At 36.0% G+C, this 14,424-nt stretch overlaps 1 protein-coding gene across 2 annotated transcripts in view; it reads right to left on the bottom strand.

Annotated features, from left to right (window-relative positions):
- wu:fb13g09 (ATP-binding cassette sub-family C member 5) overlaps positions 1-13,760 on the bottom strand; it is a 44,485-nt gene extending 30,725 nt beyond the window's left edge. The window contains exons 1-6 of one of the 2 annotated variants that reach the window (XM_046859674.1): positions 13,625-13,760; positions 11,786-11,961; positions 11,313-11,468; positions 7,812-7,959; positions 1,818-2,051; positions 413-586 (exon numbers count right to left, since the gene is read on the bottom strand). In XM_046859674.1, coding sequence (XP_046715630.1) covers positions 413-586; positions 1,818-2,051; positions 7,812-7,959; positions 11,313-11,468; positions 11,786-11,952 — 879 coding nt within the window. In that variant the 5' untranslated portion in view covers positions 11,953-11,961; positions 13,625-13,760. Of the gene's footprint in view, positions 1-412; positions 587-1,817; positions 2,052-7,811; positions 7,960-11,312; positions 11,469-11,785; positions 11,962-13,407; positions 13,467-13,624 lie in introns of those variants that run through there. The other variant, XM_046859675.1, reaches the window with a different exon arrangement.
- Between the last annotated feature and the right edge of the window lie 664 nt (positions 13,761-14,424).

The following is a 14,424-nucleotide window of genomic DNA, read 5'->3' as shown; positions in this document are numbered from 1 at the left end:
AACATATATATCAAACATTCAACTCATTTGGATTGTATATTGAGCCTCAGGTGAGTAGTGTCAATATTAATGTAGAAGAAAGTTCTTCATTTACATATTTCATATTGCGCAGTTGTCCTATGCGGGTTCTTAACATAAATTTTCTCGATGATGCGTTCAGCATATTAAAATGACCCCAGTGCAGTTCAAGCCATTACATTTTACTAGGTAGCCCTGTTTTTGACTTTAAATAATAAAATTTAAAAAATAAAATAAAATATGTATAGATTGTCTATTTAGGTTATATTAGATGACCCACAGCTGAAGAACACCTTCAATTCCTTTAATATGTTTATTATGGGAAATACATTACCAAATTTCAGTGCCATGGCAGTCTAGCAAATAAAACATTATGCCTTGCATCATTACTCACCATTAATGGATAGAAGAGGAAAAAAACAGTAGAGCCAACAATAGCGGATGGTCCCAGAATGTAGATGTTGTAGGACAGGGCAAGAAGCCCCACCAGAGGTCCTCCACTCAGCAAACCGCCCACAGTTACAGCGTCATATAGCCGCAGGCCATCACTGGAGCAAATGTTTACAAGCTAAACAAACAGAAGCCTAGATGTTAGCTCATCACAGTAGTTTCCTATCACACTCTACAATCGAACTTTAATTAGGTGAAATCTGACAAAAACATGCTCAAATATTATAATAATTATATACTAGCATACTAAAAAGATCAAGATTAGATATTATGAGAACTAGCATTATCTTAAATGCAGGTATAATGCACATGTATTGGCTGAATTCCTTATAGTCTCACATGAATTATTTATCCATTTAACAAAAACCATATTATCCAACAATTGCTCTGAATGAATTAGGACTTACAGAGACACCCACTAGGAAAGTTGTGTACTAACAAGACTGAGAAAAGAGTCTGGACAAATCCTTGGAGTCTAAGACTTAAGCCAATTAATATTTGGTAAGCAAAAGCTGCTTTAAAGTTTTCTTAAGAGTTAGAAAGTAATAGATAGAAAGTTTATATTATCATTCTGGCCATATACAAGAATAATTTGGTATGAATGCATTTTCCAAGGCCTTGGTGCGATATTACAGAGGTCACGGGCACCAGTGTAAACAATCAACAGACAAATTAGCAGTGAACAAAAAGCAGTACAATATGTAAAATATAGATAAATATAAACAATGCAACAATATAATAAATTCTCCAGAGAACATTAAATGCACCATAGAACATAATATAATTACGTTATTAGGCCTAGTTGGAGGCAGATTGTAAAACTACCTGGCTCATATTAGTGTACAGTATATAATGTCCTGCAATTATCATAGAATTTATATTTTATATAAAAAACAAAAAAACACAATGCAATGAATTGCAGTTTTGGAAAAGGCCAATTAACTGAAACTGCAACTGAATCACAGATTAATCTGCTTGTAAATATGTTTACTGACTACTAACTGCTTCATACTGCTCAGTGGTGCCATATAATTGATTTTGCTAGTTTCTTTTTTGGGGCTTCAGTTTAATCGTTTTCTGACCCCGAAAATAATTTCTGCCACTAGTTGAAATAGGACAGCTTTGTAATAGACTTCTATCAGCTATGATCTGGTTGATTTCCAGTTCACTTTCAATTGACTTTGCAGGGAGCAAGAGATATCTGAAAATGACAAACGACTTCTTTCAAGACTAAAAACACAAACCATATGAAAGACATATGAAAAACCTGCACCATAGATTGTGCGTATAATATGCATCATAAACATGCCTTGTGTAGCATCATATGAGATGGATGGATATTTTCTCACCTCCCCTGTGCTGATTTCCTTAGTGCTGCGCAGACGTAGGATTTTCTTGAAGGCAAACGTGAGAGCTGCTCCCCTCAGGCGTGAGGCTGTGCGGTAATTAACAGCCCATACGAAAGCCATAGTCCAAGAGCGAATTAACTCAGTGAGGAATAGACCTCCAACCAAACCCAGGCCATATGGAAGCCACACCTCTGAACTCTGAGCATACTCCAACAGCGCTCGGATCAACAGAGCCTATACGGAACATGGCACCATGGGAACAACAGCACATAGATCAGAAAACAGATGTGTTTGTCATGAATGTTAAATGAGGGTGACTGATGTGTAGAGTTCCTGGGAAAATATTTTATTACAGGATTATTTCACATTCTCAAGATTACAATCACAACACTCTGATCACCTTCACTTACCTCTACTGCTATTCCTAATTATTTTCCATCAGTTATCCATTTATTTTGTTATACAAAAATCAGCCATTTTTTGGCAATAAGTTTATTGTTAATGGTTAATAAATTTGTACAGCAGTACTTGACACTTTAGTGAAATAATTATTCACACCCTAATGGGTAAAATAGTTGTTCCTAAGGTTAATATTTGGTGTTACACTTTTGCAGGAAATGTTCAACAACTATGTGAAGATGCTTTCAACATGAAGAACTGCTCTAAAAAAATAGATTAGATATTGTCAAGCATACATTTTAATATATTGTTGAAAGGATGGATTTTTAGAACATAAAATAAGCATCTAACACAGAATTCATACAAAACATATAGATTTTAATTTTTTTGTTTTGTTTGTATACCATTCAAAATGATATGCTGTATATTTACATTATTTAGATATTATGTCTTCTGCATCATTAGGCCAGTAGTAACAATATTCAAAAATATCTAGCACTACGATTTCCAAACACTTTTTCGACAAAAAAACATCCATTTTCCAACATTCTTCTTGAGTCTACCTCATACTACCTTATATTACCTCATATCTGGTCTTTCTAGACCAGTGATAACAACAGTATCTACTGAACATAACATTATCTTAGTCAATATGACCTACAGTATCTTTGTATACAAATATTGTACAGACCTTCCACAACATGTCGGTGTGAACATGAACGTTCAAGATCATAATGAGAAAAATTACAAAAAAATCCCTAATTTCAGGAAGATAAAAAGACTGCAACCAGAATTTCAGATTATTCAATGTTAAAATGGGTTAGATTTAAAAATATCTAGATTTGTTTTAAAAGCAGTTATAAAGACAAAAATTTACTTTTTTTAATACTTTTGTGCTGTAAACTGATCTTTATTGTATAATACTGAATGTATAAAATCTTTAACATTATTCATTATTCACACTGTACAGTATTTTTCTTTCGGTATTCCTATGACTTTTGCGCAGTACTGTTTATTGTTCTAGTTCTTCAAGTCTCCTATTATGTTATAGGTCGATCTAACCTATTTTAACATTGAATAGTCTGAAATGCTGGTTGCCTTCTTTTTATCTTCCTGAAATTGTTAGATTTTTCTCATTATGATCTTGAACGTTCATGCAAAGCCTGTTCACACCGATATGTTGTGGAAGGTCTGTACAATATTTGTATACAAAGATAGCACTGTAGGTCATATTGACTAAAATAATGTTATGTTGAGTTGATATTGTTGTTATCACTGGTCTAGGAAGTGGTTTCAGAGACAGAGGATACTTCTGTTGTACATTTATGGTATTTGATTGTACATTTCATTGATTTCCTTCAAATGGAAAAGACGAGAAATACACAGAATCCCTTCCATTTGATTAGAACATTGAAACACAGCCACCACCAAATGTTAAGTGATGGACCATGTAAGATCTAAAGATGATAAACCCCAACAAAGCCAAAGCAGCTTCTAAATGTTATCAAAATGGCTCCAGGGTCTACACATTCTGCTGTCACTCAATTAAATAGCAGAGTTAGCTTCTCAACTCTTCATCCCAGAACCTGTTGAGAAGATCAAACTAGACAAGACTAAAGGACATGTGTTTCATCAAGTTTTCAAGAACTTGAAGCCAGTGGATTTAAATACATTAGGTTTGTGATATTATCTGGGGTTTATAATTCAAAAGGAGATGCAATCAGCAACCGATGCAATGGAGAGGCCAATAATTGGCAGACCAGTATTTTAGGTCTCTAGAACAGGGTTGTGCAATTGAAAATGAAAATCATTAGCTTTAAACAGGTAGAATTTGGTGTGGGTATACAAGAGGTAAGGGTGTGCTGGATATGAGCAAAAGGCTGAAAAGTCACAACATGACTTCATAACAGAACTTCTTCAAATTGGTCCACTTTGGTGCTAAACTTTGGTGCAAAGTCAGAATTTTTTAGTGAGCTTATGAAGATGAAGGGAAGAACAATGCATTCAGAATTTATTTTCTTAGAAAATACAAGTGTACTTTTTTTGAAGAACACATACACAAAAAAAAAGAATGTTGTAAAATAAATATGTTCTTGTAAAAGCTGACATGAAGCCACAAATCATTTTGGGTCATAAGGAGGAGGAGTTGACAACCTGGACAAAAGTCACAACATCATATAAGTATTCAGGTACATAAGAATTTGAAGAGCGTTATCAAAAAAAATACAGTTTGTGTAAAAACATGTTTATTACATATTTTTTTAATATGCTGTATTGTATATATTGCATGCTGCACATTTATAATTTTATTTTCTATTTTGAACTGACCCTTTGCCTGCTTTTCTGTGTATTTAAAACTGTGTTGGTCAATTTGACCCTTTGACATTATGGATATTTTTCCTTTTAGCACAGCAGTTTCATGGAAAGATCAATCAAAATCAAACAGTTGATTGGATTTGACCCTGGATTTCGGACCTTGGTGTGGGGATTAAATGTTAAACCCACTCCCCTATTCATATGAATTTTCATGATGCTTCACCCCCAGGATCCACAATGACCTGTAGAAATCCTTAATGAATGTATTTATGAATGTATATTATTAGAATATCAACAAAAAAGCAGCCCACATGCATTACTAACATGGTTGGCAGCATAAGTGGAGTCTTTTTTATCATACAAACTGTGCTGTTTTACTCTGAATATCACCTGATAACGTCAAGGTCCGATGTAAATAAACACACTGTACAACAACAGGACATCTTAGTCAGTAAAAAAACAGCCCTCTACAATGAGCTGCTCTGTGTTCATTTATATAAAAATGGATTCCATACAAAAAAAAATCTAACAGTAGATGATGGCTGTGAGTCTTATACATTATGTATTATTTTGAAGCCGCTTTCCTCTCTCCACCCAAGATGAGATTTAGATAAAAAAATAAGCTCTTGAACTGAATATTTAACTTTTTTTTCTAAAATCAGAATTATTGTAGTGAGCTATCAAAAAGTCTGTCCTTAACAACTTTAAAATCAGGAAATTTTTTTTAACTTCTTCTTCTTCTTCTTTCGGCTGCTCCCATTATAGGTCACCACAGCGGATCCATACCCCCCTGTCCTCAACATCTGCCTCTTTCAAACCAACTACCTGCATGTCTTCCCTCACCACATCCATAAACCTCCTCCTTGGCCTTCCTCTTTTCCTCCTTCCTGGTGGCTCCATCCTCAGCATTCTCCTACTGATATACCCCATGTCCCTCCTCTGCACATGTCCAAACCATCTCAATCACACTTCCCTCACCTTGTCTTCAAAACATCCTACATGCACTGTCCCTCTAATAAACTAATTTCTAATCCTGTCCATCCTCGTCACTGCCGACGAAAACTGAAAAGCTCTGCTACCTCCAGCTCCACCTCCTGTCTTTTACTTAATGCCACTGTCTCTAATCCATACAACATCTCAGGTCTCACCACAGTCCTATAAACTTTCCCTTTCATTCTTGCAGATACTCTTCTATCATAGATGACTCCTGCTACCGCTCTTCTCCACCTACTTCACCCACTTATGATCAAACTCTTGATGTCACCCAAATGAGGATGGGTTCCCCTTTTGAGTCTGGTTCCTCTCAAGGTTTCTTCCTCATAACATCTAAGGGAGTTTTTCCTTGCCACAGTCGCCACGGCTGCTCATCAGGGATAAATGCACACCATTCACCTTAACTGTTAAATTCTGTAAAGCTGCTTTGAGACAATGTCTGTTGTGAAAAGCGCTATAGAAATAAACTTGACTTGACTTGACTCCACCCACTCCACTCTTTTCTTCACTCCTCTAAAAACATTACTTTGTACTGTTGACTTCAGGTACCTGAACTCCTCCACCTTCTCCAGCTCTTCTCCCTGCAACCGCACCACTCCACTGCCCTCCCTCTCATTCACACACATGTACTCTGTCTTACTCCTACTGACTTTCATTCCCCTTCTCTCCAGCACGTACCTCCACCTCTCAAAGGCTCATCTCAACCTGCTCCCTACTCTCACCACAAATAACAATATCATCCGCAAACATCATAGTTCATGGAGACTCCTGGTAATGGTTTTTAATAGTTTTAAACAAATTGGAGCTTTTTATTATTTTATTTGATATTTAAAAGAAACCTCACTTTTTATTCAGACTGTATTTTAGCCTGAAAAATAAAAGTGCCTTTGACTATAATAATAAATGTAAACAGAATAAGACAAAATCAGACTTTAAATTAATAAATTACAAAAAAAATTAAAAAAAATAAATACATAACCTGGAAAAGTTATTGCATCAAAAATTATTTTAAACTTTAATAAAATTCTATAAAACGTAACTTACATTTTTTTTTAACTGAACTTAACATTTGCATAGATCCTAGTCTGCACATCCCAGAGTGTTAAAATGTATAGAGCGCACACTGGCACATGATTACATTTTTTTAATACTCAAGCTGTGCCATTAATGATTATAAAGATGCTGTGGAAGTTAGGCACTTTAGCCTTCTTTGGAGCTCTATATTTTGTTTTTTTTTTGTTTTGTACGGACAAAAAATAATTTTGCATTGTTTACGATTCAGAAATTAAAGAGGTTTGATAATAAACATTTTTGATAATGTTCTTTATTTAAATGTTATTTAAATATTATTAATCGTTTGAAATGTATAAACACCCCTACATTTCATCAATGGGAACAAAAAAACCCCAAAAACATTAAAGAATTAAAACACTTACCTTCCTATTTATATTATACTAAATGTGATAGAACACATTGAAACAACTTAGATCATGTCATCACTTATATTATAACATTTATTATCAGTCATATTTCTTTCACTATTGAGGTTAATAAGGTAAAAGCACTGACACTGAAGACTCCTTCCATCTCATGACAAAATTCCCAAATCAAATGTACAATCAATATTTAAATGCCATAAATGTACAGTTTTATTTTGCAACAGTCCTGCTATACATTAGGCAACATACACTTTGTGCCTTAATTTAATCAGCAGTAAGAAATACATGTGCCATTATGCAAACGTTAATGTGCTTACATTTGGGTGGAAACAACCAAGTAAACAAATGTGTGTAAAAAAAAAAAAAAAGAAATCCTGAACTGTTCCTAGAAATTTGGTCCGACAGTGCAGTAAATATTTATATAATATTCGCTCCAAGTTCAGCGCAGGTCATTAGGTGTAGTAGAAAGCATTTTAAAAGTTGAGTACACATAATTATATTACATTCAATCACTTAAAGGATATGAAACTTCCCTCTTAATGTGCACAATCTATTGAAACTTCAACTGGGTAAAGGAACCCTTTGTTTCTATATCTATATCTACTGTATGTATGTGTATGTGATGAATAAAACTTGATTTGATTTGAAGCACAGTGTGTGTGTGTGGGGTGTGTGTGTAACAGTGTGTGCTAAATGAATGCAAGATGGTCCTTAATTGTTAATTATTATGGTGTTTACACTAACAAGGAGTTTGTCTGTTCACATCCTAATGAGGATGTTAATCAGCTATTAAACCTGCTCTACACAGGTGTAGGTGAAAAGGAGAATAAACATGGCTGCCACTCACAGGTCCGATGAAGGCCGCCACCGTAGATAGAAGGAGAAGGAAAAAAGCCACCAGCATGCGTGTCCGACAAAACCTCCAGAAAACCCGGAGGAGAGAAGCTTCATCTTTGCCTTTTCTCTTCAGCTCTTCATGCCACAGGGCCTGAAGCCTGAATCAGGACACAAACACTTATTAAACTCCACGATGATGAATAAAGTGATCGGCAAAAACAAGAACCTTTTTTTTCCCCATTAATCAGAACAAACAAATATTTGGTGTAGTTAAGGCTCTGGGTGATTTGATCAAAATGTCAAATGTATCAGCATCACCACTGTTGATTTGGTATCTACTGGTTACCTGGGCTTTAACAGATATAACAATGCATGTACAGAATACAAACAGTGTAGCAGTACGTGTGTTGATTCAATTGAATTCGATTTTATTTGTGTTAGACATTTAACAAGTGTTCTTACGGAAATCAGGATGTAGATTCAGATCCATTATGAGCAAGCCAGATGGGAGAGCCGTAAAAAACATTTCCCTGATACAAAATGAGGAAGAATCCTTATCTCATCCTTTATGTACAGTCAAACATTAATGACATCACGGTTTCTTAGATAAAAAGACTGGAATACTTTGGTTTTGGAAGTATAGAGTGAATGCCTTTCAAATGAATGACTAATCAGTTATAAATCTAGAGTTGTATCATTTTGCTTGTCACTTTTCAATTTCCCAGTAATGTGCTAGTAAATAGAGTGCAAATTGTTGTAATAGTGACAATCTGATCATATTCGATGACTGTATTAACAGTCTGTTTCACTGCATTGTGAAATGAATCAATCACCAGTTAATCAGACTCTGAAGGTTGATTTCCACCCACATAATTCACAAACAACAATTTGATTTGTTTCATCTGCTGAGTTCAATAATTCATTCTTTATTTTAGCAAAAATAAGAATCAGTGAGATCTTTTCATAAACACTACAAAATCTCATGGCCATTGTATTGTATATAATTTATATTGAGATTATTCATATCACATTATTCATTCATTTATCATGATTTATTCATATCTATCATATATCATTGCCTTACTAACCTATACATATTTAAATATTTTACACCGCTACCAATGCACTTCTGGTTAGATACTAACTGTATTTCATTGCCTTGTACCATAACATGTGCAATGACAATAAAGTTTAATCTAATCTAATCTAATCTAATCTAATCTAATCTAATCTAATCTAATCTAACCGAATATATTTCAGTGGATTTGAGAGAGCTAAAATCCCTCTATTTTATATACCTCTAGTCAAACTTCTGTTCTTCCATACCTTCATACAAACTCAGTCTCTCACACGCAAAGACAAACGTTCCTAACACACTCCTGTCTAAGTTTAGCTCACAGCCAGTAACTAGAGAATGAGACCTTGAGACATGACACGGTGAAAAGTAACACCTGTCTCCTCTCCGGTGGCGGCTGAGAGTTTCTCGAACCCTGCTGTCAGAACATTATCTGTCCTTTGATCTCAGACCACAGCTCGAGGTAACTCAAGTTCTACGCTGGCTGCCAGCTGACTTGCTGAAGTAATGAACCCGAGACAGATTGTAGTCGGTCCAGATTCCATAACGTAGTCAATCCAGGTTGGAAATTAATATGTTTACGTGTCTCGACTGAGTCAACAATTGGCCCCGAAACTGAAGTAGCAATGACATAACTGCTTAGCAGGATGTGTCAAGGGGAGAACACTCCCTTGTGTTCTCTGTCTAATCTCTAAACCACGCTATTAATAACACCCACATGCCACAACTGCCTACACCGTGAGACACAGACAGAAAGAGAGAGAGAAACATCTATGAGCTGATATATCCATGATTGTCCAGGGATTCCCACATTAACCCTACCTCTATCCCCCAACACACACACACACACACACACACACACACACACACTCAAGCCGACACTTTCAACTTTTTTCCAGGTGCTGTTTTTTTCACCTTCTCCGTTTGTTCGCATTTAAGCTACACTCTGGCAAACATGACAGGAATTCCCAATCACACTTAGACTCCAATCTTTCTATTTGTACAACTCTAAGTGCACGGTAAAAAATAGACCCAGATGCACTTTACTTGTCTCCTGTATCATAACACTGACATGGTCTTGTCATAAACTTGCAATGGAGTAACCATTACCTGTAGCTGTCATGATAGCTATTATAGGATTCGGTTTAGGACAGTTTTCATACTGAAGCAGACAGAAGGCTCCAGTTTCTCATAGTTTCCAGTGTATTGGTTAATCATAAGCTGGAGAAGAGGAAATGAAGGTGTCTGCATTGATGTTAGGTGAGATAAGGGTGAGATGTTCATCATGCCCCAGGGCAGTTCTCTTACCTAAATTAATAAAAGTAAAAAAGTCAAAGTAAAAAGACGCTAACTATGAATTGTTGATAATCCTGTTGGCTTACTAATACCAACATGCTGTGTCATTTATTTTATATTTGTTGAAAGTGAAAGGGGCCAGCACCTTGTGACTAAAGAACAATACGTTCTCTAACCTGACATTCTGTAATCACTTTGTTGTAAAGTTGTATTCCTCTTATAACATCACACTTTTCCCAACTATGACAAATGTAGTTTATTAATGAACAACACATTAATTTAATGTCGTGAGAAGTGGTAGCTCAGTGGTTAATGTGCTGGACTCCTGATCTGAAATGTTCCAATCCCAGCACCGCCAAGTTGCTACTGGTAATGTCCCTATCTGCTCAGTTGTATGATAAAGATTCTTTATGACATAAGTGATTCTGGTTAAGGGCTGTTTTTTAAAAATCATGTATAACGGCTATAAACAGCATCTTCACATTAACAAGACGTAAAGAAATGCACCTTTTTATGCTACAAAGAAACTGTAATGTCTTTGTTTTGAAATCTTTCCTTTGGTGCAAAACATACAGCACAACAAACAGCACTGACACTAAAGACTCATTTTAGGAAATGTTCAATAATATCTTATAGAGAAAACTTCACCATGGCTTTAGAACATAATATATTAATAAATTAGTGCATTAATAGTAACCTGTTGGGTGAAATTATAGCTGGCGCAACCCTCTGACCTGCTGTTATAAAAAAGTTATCACCACCTTCACTATCCTATTTGTAAACTTAAACAATGTGGTGTTATAATGTTGATTGGATTAATATAATAATGTGTTATGTAACCTGGCCTGTTATGTATGTATTATGTATGACGTGTTATGTGACTTGACATAGCTTTATATAGTGAGTTATATTTCAGACATTATAAGGCGGGATTTATAATATCCAAGACATTATACATGTAAACATAATGCATTATGAAGAACTTTTATGCCGTAAGACAGATGTCACACTGCAATTATCAATGATTGCAACATTGCAGTGTTATAGTTACAGGACATTTGACCGAGGCATTGATGTGCTTATGACGTCAAACACGTCATTCATGGGAAAATGTGCTTAGGATGGCAATCGACTGCTCACCTGTGATAGTTGGTTTCGGAGGCTTCGTGGCAGGACAGGCCCCACATGTCCTCTACTGTAAGAGATGAAGCTTTGTGGGCTTTCCATGCCAGCGGAGAAAGCCAATGCAGTGTCATGAAGGAGAAAAGTCCCGCATTGTCCACAGGGTGCTGATGCCTGTGACACAATACCAGTACAAGTTCAGACACACAGTGCCTCAGAGAAGCGCTAGCATGTCCTCATGTAAAAGAGCCTATTTTGTGCATTTGAACAGCATTTTTTAGGTTCCTCGCAAAAGTGTCATGCTGCAGCAGAAAAGTTTGGCAGCGCTTTTATCAGTTGGTGTCTGTTTAAACGTGGTGCAGGCTGTGAGCAGAGGATAAGGACTTTCTTATCAGGGCCACATTTAACTCTCACCACTTACAGATTTCTGGCTACCGAAAACCAGAATACGTCTTAATATGCACTGATAATAGTAGCTGGTGTCATCTTACTTGTGTGTGATCCTGAAAGGCTTCAGTAAATGTAAACTTTGATGGTATCTCCCTTGTTTTTTGGTCTGGTGGCCCCGATCTTCCTCTTCTTGGTTGGGCTCAGGTTCAGGGCAGGACAGGGGCAAACCGTCGACCCGGACAGCAGCTTGCAAGGCATCTGGATACATTTCAGCTTTCTATGAAACACACACAGACGCTTATTTATTACAATGTGACTCCTGCAACCTGTGTTTTTGATTAGTTCAAAAGTCCATGCTTCGGAGAGAGTAAGAGAAAGGAACGGTCTGTCCACATTCGTACTGAATAACTGCATACGGCCGAGTGCACCTTGCATGGTGATGGAGGGTGTGTGTGTGTGTGTGTAAATTTAAAGTGCTTATCTATTTAAAGATAGCAGTTGGCATTCTGAAGGATTCATGGACAGTGAGCCCAACACACAAGCTTGTCACTGATCTGTCTACGGGGTAAGCCCTGTTGACGTCAATCCAGCTTAATGAACACGTCTGTGCAGATCAGCGTGGAAAATGAAAACAAGGACTCGGAGAAAGCGATAACAGTGCCTTTTGATTCATTATTGATACAAGATTAAGGTTTAGCTGGTTTGGGAAACTGAGGGCTGTACTATCAAAGTAAAATTTCACAATGTCATTTTGATAACACTTTTAGCAGTGGAAGTGATATTAATTCCGACCCAAGCTCAGTTATTAAGTCCTGCAGTGGCTACTGTGGACAAATCAATCACTACAGTGAAGTTAATAGAAAACATTAACAAAGCTCCTGCAGTTGAAGCCCAAAACACGAGTGAAGAGCTTGAATGTTTTTAAGCAGTCTTTATCAATTTTGTAACCAGCTACACATTTATTTATCTGACTGTAAATAAACATTATCTATGCAGAAATGTATGACTATGGTTATGGTTATGCTTATTATTCTCTGCATCCAGGCTTTAAGGAATAATGTGTAGTGGCACTGTTCAAGGTAAATATTGTGGAAGACTTTCCCATGTCAGTCCTGTTTGAGAACTTATGGTTATAGATCATCCCAATTATGCAAATCACAGTTATACAAAAGAAACAATTTTAAAAATGAAGGTGTAACTCACCTCGTTGTGCTAACAGTGTACAAATCACTTCAGTCAACTATATATGTGAACTGGTTATATGGATTAGGAATTAAATCAAAATACAGGATAAAAAGTTACAGGTAAACTTAAGGTTTCTTATTTTTATTTTTTATATTATTTTATATATTTTTTATTTATTATAAAAATACTCAGATCACCAGGCTACAGTTTAAAACAAATCTCATGTCTCTCCTTGTGTAAGCCGGAGAAGTTTATTTATTTTATTTTTTGATGGATTGACAAATTATCCCAGAATATAATAACCTACTGTAAAATCACTATAATTATTATTGAAATATCTGATGATCACATGAATGTTATTTGTATCCCCCCCCAAGCATCACTTTTTTTCTCATTTAATAAAACATCCTAAGGTCAAATAATAGTAAAAGAATTATAATACTAATTATAATAATAGTGTATTGGTATTAGATACATACGAGAAACATCTGAATAACAGAGAGCTGAAAGAGTTAATGTTGGAAGTGAAATCACTTACATCTCTGCAACCTCGGGATTTTCACACTCTTGACTTAACAAAGCAGTTAAAATACTAAAAGAAATAATAATCAATAAGTTATATAAGCCCTGAACGTTGGCTCTTCTTCTTCTTCCTATAGTTTCATATTTATTTTTAATAATAGTTATTAATATTATTATTAAAAGTTTTGCAGTTTTGAGCTCAACATGTCACATTTGCTTAGAGAAGAACAAACCTGAAGATCAGACTCCCGCCAGGACTTCCCTCTGAATCAACATATAAAACAAATCAACTAATAAAATAATAAACTACAGAGAGAGAAGAAAAACGCGGACTCCTGCTGACAGAAGCGCTCCAAGGCGCACCCGGCGGGATTCCCTATATCAGAATGACGTCATATGCAGCCCAACCAATCGCGGCGTTGCTTTGGTCGTCGCCATGGCAATGACAACGCGCTAGGGGGAGGGGTTTCCCGGAGCAGCATTACACATGCTGTAGATCCTAAAAAAATAAAAAGAAATCTATAGAAGTTGTTAGATTTGTAGATATAAAGGGGATATTGATGGGGGGGAAAACACTCGTGCAAACAAAATATGGTGCCAATAATACTGCATGTACCTTGCAAACGTTTTAGGCAGTTGTGAATAATGCTGTAAAGTGAGAATGCTTTCAAAAATAAAAGTGTTATTAATTTAGTTTGATCATTTAACAAAATAGGAAGAGAAGAGAAATTCAAATAAAACCAGTATTTGGTATTTTTCTTTAATTAAGACGTGACCATCATGCACAATTTGCTGAATGGTTTCGGCATTTTCAGGGTTTGAGTTGGATTGGATGGATTGGACTGTAGTTAATGTCAACAGTTTCCTACACTGACTCAGGACTACTTTTCGCTTCTGATCATCATTACTGCACCCCGCAACATCGTATATCTGCTATAAATGGACATTCGGTGCAACCCAGATGAGGATGGGTTCCCTCTTGAGTCTGGTTCCTCTCAAGGTTTCTTACTTATGCCATCTCGGGGAGTTTTTC

Source organism: Silurus meridionalis, chromosome 10, assembly GCF_014805685.1.
Source record: "Silurus meridionalis isolate SWU-2019-XX chromosome 10, ASM1480568v1, whole genome shotgun sequence".
Classification (NCBI taxonomy): Eukaryota; Metazoa; Chordata; class Actinopteri; order Siluriformes; family Siluridae; genus Silurus; species Silurus meridionalis.
This window is presented reverse-complemented; position numbering and strand designations above follow the sequence as displayed.